Source organism: Nelumbo nucifera, chromosome 3 (assembly GCF_055504915.1).
Source record: "Nelumbo nucifera cultivar China Antique chromosome 3, China Antique-T2T, whole genome shotgun sequence".
NCBI classification, from domain to species: Eukaryota; Viridiplantae; Streptophyta; class Magnoliopsida; order Proteales; family Nelumbonaceae; genus Nelumbo; species Nelumbo nucifera.
In genome coordinates this window covers 38,528,690-38,547,816 of record NC_142651.1, presented here as the reverse complement: position 1 = coordinate 38,547,816, position 19,127 = coordinate 38,528,690, and the positions used below count along the sequence as shown (strand labels likewise).

The 19,127-nt window shown below is 34.2% G+C and overlaps 1 protein-coding gene and 1 pseudogene across 1 annotated transcript; one reads left to right on the top strand and one right to left on the bottom strand.

Annotated features, from left to right (window-relative positions):
- Positions 1–306: 306 nt before the first annotated feature.
- LOC104594244 (uncharacterized) lies at positions 307–8,187 on the bottom strand. The gene is made up of 3 exons (XM_010254465.3): positions 7,773–8,187; positions 4,725–4,873; positions 307–823 (listed from the first exon to the last, which is right to left on the bottom strand). Exons 1-3 carry the CDS (start codon positions 7,956–7,958, stop codon positions 685–687), a joined length of 474 nt encoding a protein of 157 aa, XP_010252767.1. The 5' UTR covers positions 7,959–8,187; the 3' UTR covers positions 307–684.
- An 8,382-nt stretch (positions 8,188–16,569) lies between these two features.
- Positions 16,570–18,175, top strand: LOC104595170 (E3 ubiquitin-protein ligase PUB23 pseudogene; annotated as a pseudogene).
- Positions 18,176–19,127: the final 952 nt, after the last annotated feature.

The following is a 19,127-nucleotide window of genomic DNA, read 5'->3' as shown; positions in this document are numbered from 1 at the left end:
AATTTAGGGGTTTGGTTCTGATCAACAGTGCGGAATGTTTATTTGTTTTTTTCTTGGTAATTCAAATATGCTTTTATTAACTAAACAAGATGGTAAAAACCAGGAATACCATGAGGAGATTGGTGATGTAGAGTCCCATTGTGGACTTATAATCTCTGCTCCATAACCTTGATTTCTTGTTTAAAATTCTGGGTATACAAAACCCAAAAAAGAAAATACACTTTACCTGACTTGACTACTTAATAGGGGAATGAAAAAACACGCAGAAGCAAAAAATTCTCTAAATTCGACAAGTTTCCTCAAATGTACAGCTATAAATCCAATAGTTGGGACAAAGCTTCGTTAAGTTGTGCTGATTCTTAGTTGTACAACAGGGGCTCGATACACTTATTTTTGTTTTATATTTAACAAAGGGGATAAAGTTTTTTGTCAAGACAGTTGATGCAAAACTCGCACTTATCAAAGAGGAGAAACAAGTACCCTTTCCAGTTCAGACTTCTGTACAGGGATATAACCATCTCAAGTAGAAAAGATCAACACTTCTACAAAAGTAAAACCAAAGTATCTATTCATATATGGCAAAGGCAAACCCAATGATCTGGCATTCATTCCAAAGATTGAGACATTGTGCACCTATGGAACTTTGGCAACCACCAGAATGATCATTGCAAGGTAAACCCAAAGTCAATGGTCTCCATTGATTCCGAAAATCCGGACTTTGTGCATGTTTGGGAACTTGGCAACCACCAGAATGAAGACAGCAAGAGTGTTGAGAGCAAGCATCGGATGTTGGTAATCTGTTGTATGCGAGGCTATCAGGTACCTGTCACAAAAACAAACATTCCACATAATCAGGTTGAATCATACAAGTACCTCAAGAATTATATTTGTTGGATAGACGATTATGGTTAATATACTAATAAGCCACAACTGAAAATAAATCATATACAATTATACGTGTATCACGTATGCCTTCTAACTTGAATACGTCTTAAAAGCATTAAACTAAATACCTTCTCATAGTTTCCAACAATGACTGGGACAAGCCTTAGAAAAACTTAAGAACTAAAACCCAAAGCAACAGCACCCTCTCAACCTTGCCTACGGAAACATTAGGACCTGGTCAGTGATCATTTGCCATAAAATAAATGCAAGACCCTCTCCTTCCAAATGCACCAACATGAAGCAAAAGAAGGTTAACTTGGATGGCGCCCCTAGCACAAAAATCATCGCCAGCCATGAAATCAGGCGTGGGACATCCCGAAGGCTCCTTTTGGTTGCAGTGCAAATATGAACCAGATACACATTTTGCACCCAGTTTAGTTTTGCATCTGTTTGTTTGTAACTATAATTTGTGCTCTTACCTGAAATAAAATTTGTACTAGTCTCTTGCTTGCATTCACTAGCAGTGTAAATTTAACATCTCAAAAAATGATACAAAATTTACATCACCTTCCTCCTACTTCGGTTCCAAGTGAGGACCATATAGATATAATCTTGCTTCCTACCTCACCCCCAAACAAATAACACGTCTACTTCCATTCTCTTTGCATACAAGGTTGCACAAATAACCCGACAAACCAGAATTTACATTCAGCCTATATACACTTCCCATGCATTTACACCAGTACAAATGAAACTCGCAGTGCAACCAGATGAAGCCTAGGAACATTGGGAGGGGCTTTCACACAGCCCATTTGGGAGGGGCTTTCACACAGTAGCTTCTGGTATTGCAGGATGAGCCCCCACACGGAAAATCTACAATCCACGTTTGGTTAAAAAAAACAAGAAAACCAAAAAGCCAGATTATACTTTCTGTGAAGATAGTTTTAGTTAGAAGTGACTCAGTCGAAGCTCAACCAAAGCTGAAGCCCTCCCAAACGGGCTTCTACTATCAATTGAATGGACACAGAAAATGGGACCAATAATCATCCACCCAAAACCATGCAATAGTGTCACTTGGACTGGAGAGGAGTTTTAGATCAAGACAAAGATAAGTTTGAATTAGATCCGTGCCTTGCACATCACACGAGAAAGAACGACAAACTTGGTTGCCGTTTGATAACAGCTGAAGTGGCTCAACTGATTGACTTATTGTGACGTTTTTTAATGGATAAAATAATAAAAAATTCAAGAGCATAGTAATCAGCCCAACTTCACTTTCAGCCATTACGGAGCTTCCAACCTCCTGAATAATATTATTCACCAAAAGACAATGCAACAAGTGATTCAGTTCAGCTACTACTGGTAATATCAAACTACCCCTTGGCATTTCATATCACCATTTATCTGTCAAATCAGAGAAAATTTTGTAGTACAAACCATGCATATATTTGCACATGGTATCCAAAATCTCTATTACTATTTCTGGTGGAATTTATGGATCAATGATTTCATGGAGGACAAAATACCAGATCTATCGAAAAATACAAGAATAATTTAATCTGGTTACCAGGGAGGGAAATTTTTGTTTCAGATAAAACACCTAGGATCCTGGTTAGGGCAACTAATCTGTGGAAGGTAGGAACATTCCCAATAATCCAACCCAATTCCCTTAGAGTTCAACCAAACAGAGATTTAATCCCGACTGCTAGGGGTTGGCTAACAAATCTTGACCTGCTAGTGCACTCTATCAAGAGACGATTCTTTGTCAAGTTGTAAGTCTTTACACAAGTCTCTTTAGATTCAAGTCTTCATTGAAAGATTGAAATTTAGACATTCTGTACCCAAATGATATCTACATAGAATATTAACATCCTTTAATTTTTTTGAAGATAAATAAAGAAAATATTTTATTTTATTGCTAAAAATAAAAGATTACAGGTTAAATATGGTGACATAGAATGAAGGAAAAAAGCATAGGCAGATGAATGGGATTCAACTAAGACAAAGGTAACAATCTTTGGTTCAGCGGGCTGTGGAAACCAATGATTAGATTCCATACCGGAGAAAAAATACATGGGGCCCACACCAAGAGGTTGAATGATTGTGGACCCCATGTATTTTAAGACTGGTGTGGAGTCTTATCTTTGGTTCCACAGCCTGCTAAACAGCTAAAGCATTCAGCTAATCCTATCTTGAAACAAATAGGAAGAAAGAGAAAAGAAATTAGAATAAATTTCTGCTTCAAACAATAGGGTTATCCTTGAAATTCAAATTCATTCCAAAACTCTACAAAAATTCCTCCTGAGAGAGAGAGAGAGAGAGAGAGAGAGATCCACCCTGCGCACACTCAAAGAGTAGCAAACTTTCTTCATTCTACCATTCATTACCCAGTAAAAAGTGATAAGAAAAATAACTATCCTTAGAATCAATTAGCCCTTTTTACAAATTAAAAAAAAAAAACTAAATCCTAATCCTATACAAGAAAATTAATAAGAAAAATAACAAAAGAAAGACAGAACAAGAATAACAAGCCAAAAAATAAAGGGGACAAAGTATCTGCTGGATAATAGCCTTGTGTGGTGGACAAAAGACATTTCTTTTGACTAGATATGGTAAAAACTAGAAATTACTCGATGGTAAATTTTACATCACATTTTTTTCTGTCCTCTCATTTGCCTCTTTTGTGAGTTTTGACATGAAATTTAAGACAACGTAGCTGCACTATATGCAATCAAGAAGGATAGGAAATGACTCTTATATAGAGAAAGGAAAGAGATAATGCTTATTTCAAATAAAAGAAAAAACACTAAGAGAACAAACACAAAATAATTGAACTCATATAGAAAACCACCTGTAACCAGAAGTACTTGTATAAAAAGTTAAAAACTAACAGAGGCAGGCACATCTATACTCCCAAAACTTCCACTTGCATGTGGCTTTATATGCACAGTAGTGACTTGATAGCTTTAGAATGATATTTGTCATATTTCAATATTACAATATCATTCCTAAAGCATCAATGATTTAACATGAAAACCAATTATTTTCACTTATCAAAGATAACACCCGCAAGGTCCCTTCCCTTTCTTTCTTAATAATCTCCCAAAATAGTTGATATACAGATTTTGTGCACAACATTGTTTTTCACTAGAATACTAGAAACCTAATGGAGACATCAAACAGTGTCATGTTTTCTAGCATTTCTTGGTATAATTTACATAAAAGAAAAGTATCAGTAAAATTTACTTTTTAATTCATATCAATGCATGGTATACCGCATCTGGTATACTTTTAAGTTTTGATTATCTCATTTAATATTCATTCTTTTTTCATTATACAACAAAGGGACGATATATATTAAAAGAAAAAAAAGAAAAACCTCATCACCCCCTGCCCCAAGGATTAAACATTGTCCAAGCATAAAGACAATTACCACCAACTTTTGTTTACTCAATCTTTAGCAAATTTAGTACATGTACGGTTTGTTAGGGCTAAACTGCTTGGAATTCCATACACAAGTTCAACATTAAATGCCCCTAAAAGGTACATCTTTTCCTGTCAACTTGTTTTTGAATCTTCCTACTGATTTTTTTTTCTGAACAGAAAATATTCTTGCTAATTATTGGTTGACTTCAACATTCTCTCCCAATAGCTAACAAATTTTCCGTATTTGGTTAAGAAAAATACTCAATGACATCGGGGATCACATTATCCATCATTATACGGGTCAGAAGAAGAAAGAGTACACAGTCAGCCCTTTAAAACAATGTCATTATCATACGTAGTCAGATTCACAACTGGCAAATGTACTAGGGCCAACTTAATAGAGATATACTCACAGAACCACAGGTACGACAGTCAGGAACTTTCTATTGCGAGTAAGCTGCTTTCCATTGTCTATCTGCTCCCACCAAGTCAATCCATTATAGATACCTTGATCTTCAGCAAATGGAGTTCCCTTCTTCCAGTGGAAGAAGTGATAAGTGACCTGAAAGAAGAGGCATATCCTTAAATCAACATATATGAATGAACCATCAGAACTGCATTGTAGAATGTAACCTAAACACTTAATTACCAAGTATGATTAAGTACAAGGTGGGTAACTCCAGTGAGACAATTCTAGCATGGATAAGATATGCACACAAAATGGCAGATATAGTAAAACTATATTAGGAGAAGTGACCAAATGGACAGGTTTACATTTGTATAAAGTAAAACCTCATTGTTCCATATGATCTATTCCAATCAAACTAAACCATATATAGTCTACCATATCAATATCTAAACTTGGTAAAATAATTAAGTGCATAGACACAATTATGTAAATAACTCATTCATTTTATTGTTAACAGACCAAAAGAGAATATTTATCATAAGAAATCATCCTTTTAACCTTCTTGCCAAATTTGACACCTGACTGGTTAAGTTAATCAGAGCTCTTTTTTTTATGAAAGAAAGAGTAAATGAATTTATTCAAAAAACTAAAGAGAAGTTAATCAGACCTACAAGAGTTCTTTCCTTTCTTCCTACATAGTTCAATAGTACAGCTGCACCCATGCATCTCCAGTTCTCCACAATAACTTTCTCTTCCTGTTGGAAGATAGCAGAACAAGGGATTGCATATCTAAGTCCATCAATAGTTGACATACAACAGGAAACTCTGATCAAATGAGGCCCCATCATCATCTAAGCTTCATCCCAACTATATGGAGTTGGCTACATGAATCCTGTTTCACCATTCCATTCTGTTTAGTGTCATATCCATTGTTAAATTATTAGCCTTTAAACCATTTATTACTACTTTAACCCATGTCGTTTTTGCTCTGTCCCTAGCCCTTCAAGACCTTTCAAGTTGCAGCAGATTGCTTCTTCTTACAGGTTCAGTAGATGGTTTTCCATATATGTGACCAAATCATCTTAGTCTACTTTCTCTCATTTTATCACCTATTCCGAGGTTCTTTCCAATGAGTTAATTTCTGATCCTATAATATCCTTTCTAGTTTCTCCACTAAACCATTTCAGCAATCAGCATATGCATCAAGTTGATATTCAGTTCCCTCTTCCAAGTTGAGGGTTTTTTTAGTGAATCTATCCAAGATCAGAATCTAGAAGGCTCTCTAACAGGGCTTACCACCAAGAGGAAGCCTATATAGCTGAAAAGCAACTTACAAGGAGTAAGACACACATAGCATCCTAGAATACTAATGATAGAAAGGCATTCTGTAATCTAATCCTCATCAAGATGCTTTTCCTCATATTTACTTCAAGGTTGGAGATCCCCTCAAAGGATTTTATCATCAGTAAATTGAAAATGGGTCATGGGGACCTCAGCCACAACTTTAAAGCCCACGATAAGGCCAACACTACTGACATAGGTGAGAGAAGGTCACCTCACTTCAAGCCTCAATCCCATATTTATAGGGAAGACATCCTTAGATGATCCATCTACAGGGATATATAATTGAACAGTAGAAAGACAGCCGGCCCCTGCTGCATTCTCATTAATTCTCCCAAAAACCTAATTTTCCCAACAAGATCCACAGAAGACCAACTGACATGGTCCATATTCCTTCTCCAACTCCATCATGCACAGAAAAGATCTTTTTTTTATCAGCAACACACTTGCACGGTAAAATTCCCAAGTCCTAGGCTCGTCACTTATTCTCCACATATTTGCTATTAATTTCTAGTCTACAATATCCTACCCTTGAACAGATCCAGCCCACAGAGGAGAAATCACCAAATCTGTAACCTCTCTAAGACATTAATCAGCTCATAAAGCAAACTAGGATAAAAAAAAGAAAGAAATACAATAAACAGATATTTCTAAGATGGACATCTTCATGATACAACAACAAACTTGTGCCACTGGCATGCCATAATCTTTCCTATGCAAACAACATATGCTCAAGACACCAATCAGCAGTCAAAAGATTAAGACATTTAAGTAGGGCCAGAAATGATAAATGTTCTCTTAAATATAGTGCAATTTGGAAAAACATAACTGGAGAGGTGAAATGAGGGATGTAGCAGCTTTCACTTAGAATTGACTAGAATCCAAATGGTACACCCATGCACAAGTAATACACGATGACCTCAATATTGAAGATTCTCAATCAATTCCTCACATTCCAAGAGACTAGGAATTGTGTATTACAAATTCATATGACTAACATTGTGTATTACAAATTCATATGACTATCAAAATGACAATTCTAGAACAACGTGTTTGCATCCATGAGACCACCAAGGATCCATCATAGGAACATATACTTATTATCTTCATGTATATGTTTTACTTCAACGGTTCAACCACCTCTTAGCTAAGAGACTAATCTTACAAGAAGGTGGGGATAGGATGAAGTAAAGCATGAGAGGAGAGATGCATGATAACTGCCAGAATGAAGCCAAATATTATTGTAAAAACCAGGATTTTCAATTTTGATACACGTAGGAGCCAAATTCTGGAGACATGAAGCATCAGCTCATGAGATCAACTGCCATAACATCTAGGTTACAAGCTGTATTCTGAACCCATAGAACCCCGCTTCCTGATATTTCCCAACAGAAGCCCCAAACATCTACAAAAGTAATTAAATATCCACAAAGGAATCATCTCTCAAAAATAACACCTACTCGAGAAATGGTGTCCTCAAAAACAAATTCGCAACCATGATTCAAAATTACAAACATATAAAACAGAGAAGGAGAACAAAAGCAAAAAATAACAAATCACTGCCGAAAAAAATAAAAACGAAATCAAACCTAAAACCTAACCCTTGAAAGATCCAAATCACCACAATAAAAGGACAAATCCAAATTCGAGATGAAAACCCTAGTGCGTCAACAACAGAGAAAGAATGAAAAAGAGATGAAGAGATGCTTACGACGAAATGGCAAAGATTGACAATAGTCCACGCCATGCCAGGGGTGCATCCGAAGAGGGAAAGCACCACGAGCCACGAGAAGAAGAGGATCAAGATGTACGTGGTCCATACACCGGGGTACATGAACCACTCCGTGTTCTTGTTCAGATCTGGCGGGGGCACCGCATGAACGTACAGCTTCGACATTCTCTGTATTTCTTCCCTACCACAAGACGAAAAATCTCAATCCACATCCACCATTAACAACACGATCAAATCCCCTAGATCTATCTATCTACTCGATTACACAAGGAAAAATATCAACAGAAGCAAGACGAGATGACGCGTGATGCGAGGGGAGACACCATGAGAGAATGATTGAAGAAAGAAAGAAAGAAAGAAAGAAAGAAGACAGAGCTACAACTTGGAACCCGCTAAAAGAAAAACGAGAGGAAATCGGATGTTATAACATAGGAGCAGTATAGGGTGATCGGGTGACCGGTTCAGGCCGTGACTGAGCGTTTTTGATATTTTCATTAATACTCCAGTTTACTAAAATACCCCCAAATCTCATATCTTTAATCATGACAATATATATATATATATGATCTGGCATCTCGAAAGAACCTGGACTGGACCTGAAAGGCTGGACCCGGTTTGCACAAACGCCTTCTCTTGAAGTTGAAATTCTATCGAGTGGCGAACGAAGGGTCATATTCTGGAGATGTGGAAGTTGAACTGCAACGTTTAACGATTTTTTGACATTTCACCCACTTTAATTGATTGACGTGTTGAAACCAAAACTGTATCCTTTGTCACGTGGCAAATACTTCAAAATATTATCATGCAGCATTTAAGAATTCTGAATTTCAGCCCCCTACAATTAGCCCTCTTCCCTTACCCGTAAATTTGGTATCAATTCACGGTCAGATGCATTCCCCCTTACTTTGGGCCTAGAAAATTCTGATATGAGCTGATTGGTACTTTTCCCAAAAATCTATGAATAGTTGCATCAAACCCTCAAATTCACCTATTAAATTAGGTTGGTGACCGCCTGGGCCTGGAGATGCCAAAAAGAGCTAAAGATATTTTTCGGGGAGTGATTTCTGCACGTCTCCATTCATTATATATTTATATTAATATTTTTCTATAACCATATTCATTTGTTGTTGTGAAGAAGCGTACCCATTTCGTTATATTTATATTTATTATGTATATATATATATATATATTAGAAGAAAAGTCTAATACTGCTTTTAGCAAACACTGGCTTTTTGTCTTTTTAGTGTTCACAAGGGATGCGCCCCTTTATAAAAAAAATGGGATACGATATGTCTTCATCATTTCTTTATTTTGAAGGTCTTGCTTGAAACATCATCTACAACGCCTACTAGAAAACTACAAGTGTTTGGGAGAGATCGACAAGGCAAACAGAATTCATATAACTGATCCCATTTAGATCTGGATAACGATGATTTTAGCAGTAAGGCTAAAAGGGTGATTATTCGGTTTATTTGATTAAAAACTGAATTGAATAAATCAAAATTTTTAAAATCGAATTAAAAAGTAAAGACTGAACCAATACCGAATTATAGAAAAATCAAAATAATTAAAGTCAAATTTTTTTGTCCAGTTTTTAGTTATTTAGGTTAAAACCGAATTTTAATAATATATATACTATATTATAAATTCTGAAAGCAAATTTTAATATATTATATATTAATATAAATAATATAATATATTATAAATTACATGTTACATATCATATACTATATATTATATATTATATCAAACATCAATTAATTTGGTTTTATTCTGTTAACCGAAATTTCAATTTTAAAAACTAAAATCGAAAATCAAATTAACCAAAACCCAATAAAACTGAACCAAAAGAAAAATGAAACCAAAATTTTCGATTTAGTTATTCGGTTTTAACCGATCGATCAAATTACGCTCACCCCAAGATAAAAGAAACTATGTAAATCTGCGTTTAGACTTGAAGGAATGAGAAGACGAATTAGACTTTAGATACATTTGAACAAGGTGTGCCAATTATTTGATTGGTAAGGTTTCAAAGTGGTTGTAATGGAGACTTAGGACCGAGTCCTTGGGCCGATTAGCATAGCTGATATTGGATAGGTAGGGGCCAGGGTCAGGATTATCACACGTCATGATGGGCTTAACCTAGGCGAGCCCAACCCGTATTGCATTCCAGAGTCCAGACATATAACATAACATTGGTTTGTTTTCGTCTTGGAACAAAGTTTTGGCATATTTCTTACATGCAGTATATGCACATGAAATTTGATGCTATTGTGTGAGCTAAGCTTTCAATTCATGGCCCAATGAGCAAGGAAACCAAACTGGGCCCTACCAATTTGTCTCAAAACAGGCTGCTCATCACGGTGAGATGAACATGATTTCTTGACACGGTTGCCGGGGGCTCAGCCACCCAGCCCACCACGTGGGTAAACTTTTCTTTAAAGCAGTGGTTTGTGAAAACAGGCTGCTGCTAATCATGGTGATGACACATGGTTTCTTACCACGGTTGCCGGGGGCTCAGTCACCATTAGAATGATCCACCACAAGAATGTAACAGAGAGAAAAATAGAAGTGATGGAGTTGTTTAGAATGTATGGAGTATGGGCTATCATCGGTCAACAAGGAAGCGATCTGACTCTTTTTCTTAGTCCAAACTAATGGAAAATGGGCGGTTGATATGTGGTAGTCGATGTTCACACACTTCAATTTACCTGATTTAGACCATTAATTCCCAACATTTCGTAGTTTTCAAAATAGCATCTATGCCAAGTGATATTTAATATAATCCATATCTATATCTAATGAGAGTGTAGATTTTTTATTTGACTAAAGTATTTTAATTTTTTAATTTGGTTGTAATTTACATTTATTCTATTTATATCTATATCATTATATCATTATACAGAGTAAAATCATCACAATAGAATGCCATTGTTGGAAAATTTGAATATGTAATTTACTATTTATGTAAGAACGTCATCATGGGGAAACGTTTGGTTACCTGAGAATGATTTAATGAATATATGAGAAGGGTATTTTTGGCATTATGTAATGTTTAACTAATGGAATACTAATGGATGGACCTAGGTGTCTATTTTTGAAAGTTCATGGTACTCAAGTGTTGCAATTGAAAGTTTAGGGTACCTACCTATCACTACCCCAAAGTACAAGGTACCTATCTATAATTTACCCTTTATTAAATCTTATATTTAAGCTATTAATTCCCATTAACATTTATTTAATCCTATTAATACCCCTATTTTTTAACTTGATCCCTCTATAATTATGAGGGCATAAAATATAAGGGAAAATTCTCGATAGGTACCTGTACTTTAGGCTGAGTGTTAATTTAGTGCCCAAACTTTAAAATGTGACAATCTAGTACCCAAACTTTCAATTTTCGACGATCCAATACCCAACATTAACTCACCATCAATCAAGATGCAACAAGGCATAATTACCCACCTGCAGTTTCAAGCAATGCATGAATTAATTTTCAAAATGATGAAAATGACCTCAGTTATAATCCTTTCTCTTCAAGTGGGAACCACTATTCACTCACTTTGTTACTTGAAATTCCGAAGAAACCAGTTCCTCACGCTAGTGATGTCAAGCCAATGCGACACCGGAAAAGTTGAAATCAATGCCCGAATGCGATGTCGGAAAAGTTGAAATCAAAGAAACCAATGCTCTGATCTGTGTATTGTGGAAGAAATTGCCGGAAAGCATACCTTTTTTTTAACTTAGTTGTTGCCGGAGAAGACGACTCTTGTTGCTGGCGCCAGAAGAGACAACCAAGGTATGGTTTTTTGCTATTATTTTTTATCATTCTCTATGCTTTTCTAACTGTCTTTATATTACATCGACTTCTTCTTAATTTTAATGCAAGATTTTTTAGGGTTTTTCATTCCCTTAGTTGTAGACACATGGTTAGGTATGACTGAGATCGATGAATGGCATATATTTTGAAGTAGGGTTTAAGGCTTGTAGACATGGTTTGATACGTTCGAGATGGATGGATGGCATATGTTTAGTAGGGTTTGATTAGTTCTGGTATGATAAAGATTTTGGTATGGGAATTTCTCCTATTCATTCATCTCTCAAATTCCTTTGTATGGGAATTTTCTTGTTGGACAATGTACTGATGGCCAGCACTCAATCATTAGAAAACCGAACCATTTCATGTTTATTCTTCTCTCAAACACCAATAGTTACAAAATCGAACATTTTGATTAGTGGTTACAAAACCAAACCATTTCATGAATTCGCTTCTGGGTTATTTTGTGACAAAGAAACATTAAAGGAGGAACATTTTCTAATAAGCCTATATGAAGCTAAACCTTGGCCCCACCATCTCTGATGCCTCCATTAAGATGGCTATAACTTTTGTAGACTTGTTGGTTGTGCAATCCCCATCCATTTCTCAAGTCTCAACACAAGATTAACAAATCCATCCTATCTATCAAGATCATGGATCCAGTTAGAGTTAGGGCAATTTCAGCAAAACTAATTCCTTTCTAATTTCTATAAATCAAAGGACGAATAGTGAGAATAAGTAAACCAACAAGTTGGGACTATTTTCTCCTTGATACTCGGAAATTGGAGTGGAGTCTATATGAAAACTCCACTAGTATTGTGTGTGGTTATGGATGAACAAATGTTAGGGGAGAAATGAGATCAAGAACAAGTCTATTTTCGACAAACTGATCATATGTTATGGGTAAAGCTTACCACCTTTCTTCGTCATTCCTTCAACTTGCACATGAACAATTGAGTTTCCTCTCCTTTGTCATTTCTTCAACCGAGTTTGAAGAGAAAGGGATGGAATGGGTTATGCTCACTACCTTCGTTTCGTCAATAAATGGTCAGAGTTAAGTGAAGCTTACCACCTACGCATGCGCTGAATGAAGAGCGGAAGATGAGTCTAATCTCTTCTCTCGTTCCTTCAACCCAGATTGAAGAGAAAGGGGATTAGGGAAATAGGAAGGGAAAAGGGCAAAATGATCTGAATCTTTTTATAAAGGTTAGTTTTGGTATTACAAAAATGTTTAAATCACACCTAATCTTATGTGATGGTTCTGAATGACGGTGACTTAACGTTGGGTATTGGATCATCGCAAATTGAAAGTTCGGATACTAGATTGTCACATTTTAAAACTTGGGTACTAAATTGACACTCGACCTAAAGTACAAGGTACCTATCGAGAATTTTCCCAAAATATAAATTGAACGGCTACATTTCATTGAAACCCAAATTAATCATATTAAAAAAAATAAGTATGACATTTTTATTGATGATAGAAATAAAATACAAATTTAAAACCAACATGAAAAAATGGAATTATTTTCCTATTTGGTGGTGAGTAAACAAGTCAATGCCTTTGGGAAAGAACCAACCCTCCCAATAATAATGGCCTTATGAGTCACTTGATAAAGTGAATACTTTTTTTTATAATAGAGACTTGATGGAAAGAACCACTCTCTAAATATTTTTTTTTCTTGAAAAGATAGGTGAACATTGTCATAGCTAAGGCTTTCCTTTAACATATATATTGGTTGGAGTCTTGTGCAATACATAGGCTTTGTTAATTAAATTAACAAAAATTAACTTTTTATATTAATCCAAAAGTAATTTAATTATTTTTATTATTAATTATAATGATAATCATTTTTTTTGTTTATATTGTTAAGTAAATTTGAATTATTTTTATTATATTTAAGTTAATTTTAGATTGACTTTAAACTAATAAGAATCAATATTAAAATTAATTTATTTCTAAATGGAATTTAAAAGGATGGTTGAAGCCATAAATAGTACAAATCCATATATATTAAAACAAGGAACTCTAGAAATTTTCTTCTTTTTTTGAATTTTTATTTTTTAATTCCATGTCATTTTTGAAACAACCAATGCGATTCACTTTCTCAATAACCTAAATAATCTATTCTCCTAAAATTTCTCCTAAACTACCTCCCCCACTTTCTCCAAAATTATCTCTAATTCCTATTTATTTCCAAAAGCATCTCTAGATTAGTAGAGAGTTTCTCTCTTAAATTATCTCTAATTCCTATCTATCTTCTCCCCTACTTTTTAACTATATCTACCTAAAGAAAGTTTGGACTAAAAGAATTTAAGAATTATTTAAATATTCCAAGAAAATTATATAATAACTTAAAAATATTTATTAAAAAAACAAAATAATTTTATATTTTTACAAAATATATCATGAAATTATGTACTAACAATTTAAATTATGTTTTTACAGATTATCAATTTAAATGTTTTTCAAATATTTAATAATATGTAATAGATTTAAATAAATAAAATTCAAATAATATAAAGTTTAAAATATTTTAAAGATTATTTAAATATTAAAATAACTAAACATTTATCATAACTAGATTTTAAATAGTTAAAATAACGAAATTATGTAATAAATTTAATTTTTTTTCAAAGTAGAAAATTAGTTATAACATAATATTGAAATTAATAATAATTTAATATAATACAAAATTAATAATGAAATTATGTAATAATAGTATAAATTATGATTTTATGGATAATTAATTTCAATAAATAATTAATATTTTAAATTTTATGTATTTTACATATTACTTAAATATTTAAATAACTAAATATTTTAAATAGAAAAATATTTAACATAACTAGATTTTAAATAGTTAAAAAAAGAAATTATGTAATAAATTTAAAAAAAAATCTGAAAAGTAGAAAAATAATTATAATATAACATTGAAATTAATAATAATTTAATATTTTTTACATAATATTGAAAATAACTAATTTCACTTGTATCAAGTAATAATACGAGAAAATTACTTTCAAAAAATTTAATATTTATTAATAATAATTTTAAACTCTTAATTTGTATTTATTATATAATTATATATACTAAAATTAATATTTATTGTATATCAGTAATTATTTATTGTTTTTTGTGATAAATGCATTTTCATTGATTATGTATAAATTTATTTTGTTTTGTTATTTAACAAAAAGCTTTCAATAATTGTTGGAGATTAAGCTACTATTATTAAAATTTTTAAATTTAATTTATTGTATTTTTTTATAACTTACTGGTTAATATTTATTAGAGATTAAACTATTATTTGAGATTATACTATTTATTGACTAATTAAGTTAATATATTTTTAGTATTTATTGTATTTTTGTAATTATTGTATTTTTTTATTATCAATATATTTTCAATAATTGTGTATTTTTGCTATAAATTTTCAATAATTTTTGGAGATTAAACTATTGTTATTTATGAGAGATGAGACTATTAATTTAGCTGAAATTATGAGTGTTCATAAATTGGTTCGGTTCGGTCGTAGGTTATTTGGCCAAGCAAATTGACTTGATTAGGTTGGGGAGTTCGTTAGCTGAAACCGACTGACCTTTTGTGACCCACTCAAGTTGTATCGGTTTGGGTTGATTTTTTTATTTGGTTAATTGGTTCCAAAGATTTTTTTATTTGGTTACAATGCAGTTATTAAAAAATAAATTTAAAAATTAGATTTATGATATAAAATATTTTAGACTAAGAAATGTGGGAAATTTCCCACTTCTCCATATTAAAAATTATATTTAAAATATAAAATGTTAATATATATCCATGGTTAGGTCATTTGATTTTGGTCGATTTACAAATGGTCAAAGTGAAATTGATTGAACTTGGTCGAATTGGGAAATTTTTGAACCAAAGCCGACCTAAAATACTAGAAAATTGATCAACTCGGGTTGAGTTGATCTGGTTGGTCGGTTTCATCAGTTTGATGAATAAAACTATCTGAAATTAATTATTGTTATTTTTGTATCATAAGAAATTTATTAAAAATAGTATATATAATATGAATAATTATTAATTATTTAAAAAGTTGTAAATATAAAACAATTGTATACTCTTATGTGTTTCAATTAGGATCATTTACTAGAACACACCTTATAATTTTATATATTTACTTAAACATACCTTATAGTTTTCATTTTACTAAAACATCCCATATATTTTATAACTTAATTATTTAATCAACCTTTCATTAAGGAGTGTTTGCTTTGCCATTATGCCCATGATTTTTTATTTCAAAAATACCCTTAACACTTTTTTAAACAGAAAACAAAATTGACCAAATATTGCCAATAGAGTGGTTTCCCTTGTCTTATTAAGGGTAAAAATGGTATTTTTATTTTTTTTTGATTAAATTGATTTAAATGAACATTAGGGTCAACACGTTCATTGCCACGTTCATTTCCACTATACTTATATCTTCACTAGAAATTACATTTTTTGTTTTCGTTTTTGTGATGTTTATCACACACCCCATACATCTACATGGTAGAAAACTAGAAATGGTGGGTCGTATAGCAACGTCTCTTGCTAAACCCGGCCGGCTGGGAGTGGGAGACCTTTTTCCTTTTCCGAATATATATTTTATTATGTATTTTTCATATTGAAAGGACGAAAACACAGTCATGGATCGATACAATCCATTGGTCAGAAACTACAAACGGGTAAGCTCAGCTCAGTATATGAAATTCAAAAATTCAAAACTGACCGAGAAACCTTCTTCCTTGTATAAATTGTTGATATATGTAGAAAATTGAAGTAGACAAAAATCATTAGAGTCAACATTTCCTGCACGAGAGCGATGTGATTTGTGTCTTACGTGATTCTGATTGAATAGGGTGTCCAGTCAATCGTGGCCAATGCCCATCCCTCCACCCCCCCTCCTTTTAATAAATTTCATCCTTCTTACTCCTCCTTATGACTCTCCACATACAATATCTCTCTTTTTGACTCTGGATATCTCTGGTATCTCCACAATGCACGTCTCGTCTCATTTTGTTCTTAGTTCTTATAGCTTTGCAGTTTGCTTCTATAGTTAAAGCGCAGGCGAACTCTTATCTCGGGTACTTCTTCCCATTCCTGATATACGTACATATATGGAGGGTCCTGAAGTACCTTCCTTCTTCGTCTGCCCAATCTCTTTGCAGCTCATGAAAGATCCGGTCACCATCTCCACAGGTATGACGTATGATAGAGAGAGCATCCACAGATGGTTCTTCTATTACAACAACAATACCTGTCCCGTCACCAAGCAGCTCCTCACCGATCAAAGCCTTACCCCAAACTCTACCCTCCTCCGCTTGATCGAATCATGGTGCCACAAGAATCAGTACTCAGTGTCCTCTACCACGACTGAGTCTCCGAACCTTGCACCTGATATTTCAACCCTTCTCAGCCAACTCGTCGAAGAGGTAAGAAATCCTGAATTGCAGATAAAATCTCTTGGAAAGATCAAATCACTAATTCAAGGGAGCGATGGCAACAGGGTGTCCATGGAAGATGCCGGTTTCGCTTTAGTGGTCGCATCTCTCATCGTCACGCAAACCAACCCACAGCCAGAAGGAAGAACCATTTCAGAATTAGGTGAGAACAAATCGGTCGTCGTTGAGGAAGCAGTAACTGTTTTATACCTCCTTAAGCCAACTACGGAGACGTTGAAGAAGATATCTCAGGACAGGAATGGCCAACTGATAGGATCTCTTTCCTTGATGATACAACAAGGGAGTTACAGAGCAAGAAGTCAGGCTGCCCTTCTCCTCAAAAACATCTTTAGAGTGGTAGATGACATCTACAAGGCTAAACTGAAGACAGGACTCTTTGAAGGAATCGTCGAAATACTCAAGGACCAGATCTCGAACCGGGCGAGCAAGGCAGTGCTATCGATCCTGATGGAAGTGATGCCATTTGTGAGGAACAGGGTCAAGGCCGTGGAGGCTGGAATAGTGGGCGTGCTCGTAGAATTGCTTGCGGAGAGCAACGAGAAGCGAAGCTGCGAGATCATGTTGGGAGTAGTAGAACAGCTGTGTGGGAGGGCGGAGGGACGGTCGGCTTTCTTGGCTCACCCGGCAAGCGTGGCCGCGGTGTCGACGAAGATCTTGAGGGTTTCACATGTAGCAAATGATAAAGCTGTGGCGGTGTTATTGTTGGTGTGTAGGTTTTGTAATAAGGGTGGTGTGGTTGGTAAGGAGTTGATGGAGGTGGGTGCTATTGCCAAGCTATGCATGTTGGTGGTGCAGGTGGAGTGCAGTGTGAGGACGAAAGATAAGGCCAAAGAGATTTTAGGGTTCCATCTCAAGGCATGGAGCAAGTCACCTTGCTTCCCTTCCTACTTGAAATGTTTTTGAATCTATCTAGATTTCCATTTAGTTTTCTGTTAATTAATTTGGAAATTTTATATATATATATATAAATGGGTATACGTCGTCATTTATATTAATTAAAAAGAAGAAAAAGGTTTTGATTAATGCATGCAAGTTTTTTCAGGAATCCATAGATGCCTGAGTTCGATTGTTGAAACCCTAAATCGTGTATGTTATTGAACGTTTTTGGTTATTTGAACGTTTCAGGAATCCATAGATGCCTGGTCTCTCAATAACATTTTTGGTTATTTGAACGTTTCACAATTTTGTTTGTATTATTTCCTTTTTCTTTGTATAATTGATGTGTCTTATAATGTTGAAGAGTCAGCAAGTCAACCAAATGACGTTGCAAGTTTTAGACTTAGAGATTAGATCCAAAAGCTTTTGCCGTTTTGTGCTGATTGGATGAGGAGGAAGGGTTGAAAATTAAATTAATAGACAAACACTCAAATTTGAAATCTAGCTAAATCCCCACCAAGAATTTGATTTATAATGAAATTTCTTCATATAATATAGTTCATACCATTGTTTCAAAAAATGACCACCGGTTTTTGGGCTGATGGTCTTGATCGTCTGGTTTGAACGAATAGTTCGTTCTGATAATAAATAAAAAAATAATTAAAAATAAAAAATAATTAAAAACCGTTGAATGGATCGACGGAATATTGACTTTTTCAAGGGTTTTTGTCTAAAGATTAAATTTGGGGCAAAATGGAACCAATTGTCGAAACAGTTTCTGCGATGAACAGTCTAACTGTCCGAATCAATGGTGGTTCGAAAACCAAATGGTGGTTCGAAAACCATGATTCATACAGCCATACCTTCAACACTGTTACCCATGATGTATAGAATTCATATAGATTTATGTATGAGGCAAGGAGCGCCCTGTGGAGTGTGGAGAGGAACGGATTATTGATCATTAGTTGATAGCTGCTTTGCAGGCTGGCTGTGGGATTATTTGTTTTGTTCTAAATTAGTTATAAAGCTCTGTTTGGAAAGAGAAACTATAAAAAATATGTTCACTGTAAATACATGATTTAGAAATACAGATATAGACCTTATGATGTTTTGCAATGAACGTATTTGTATTTGTATTTGTACTACTC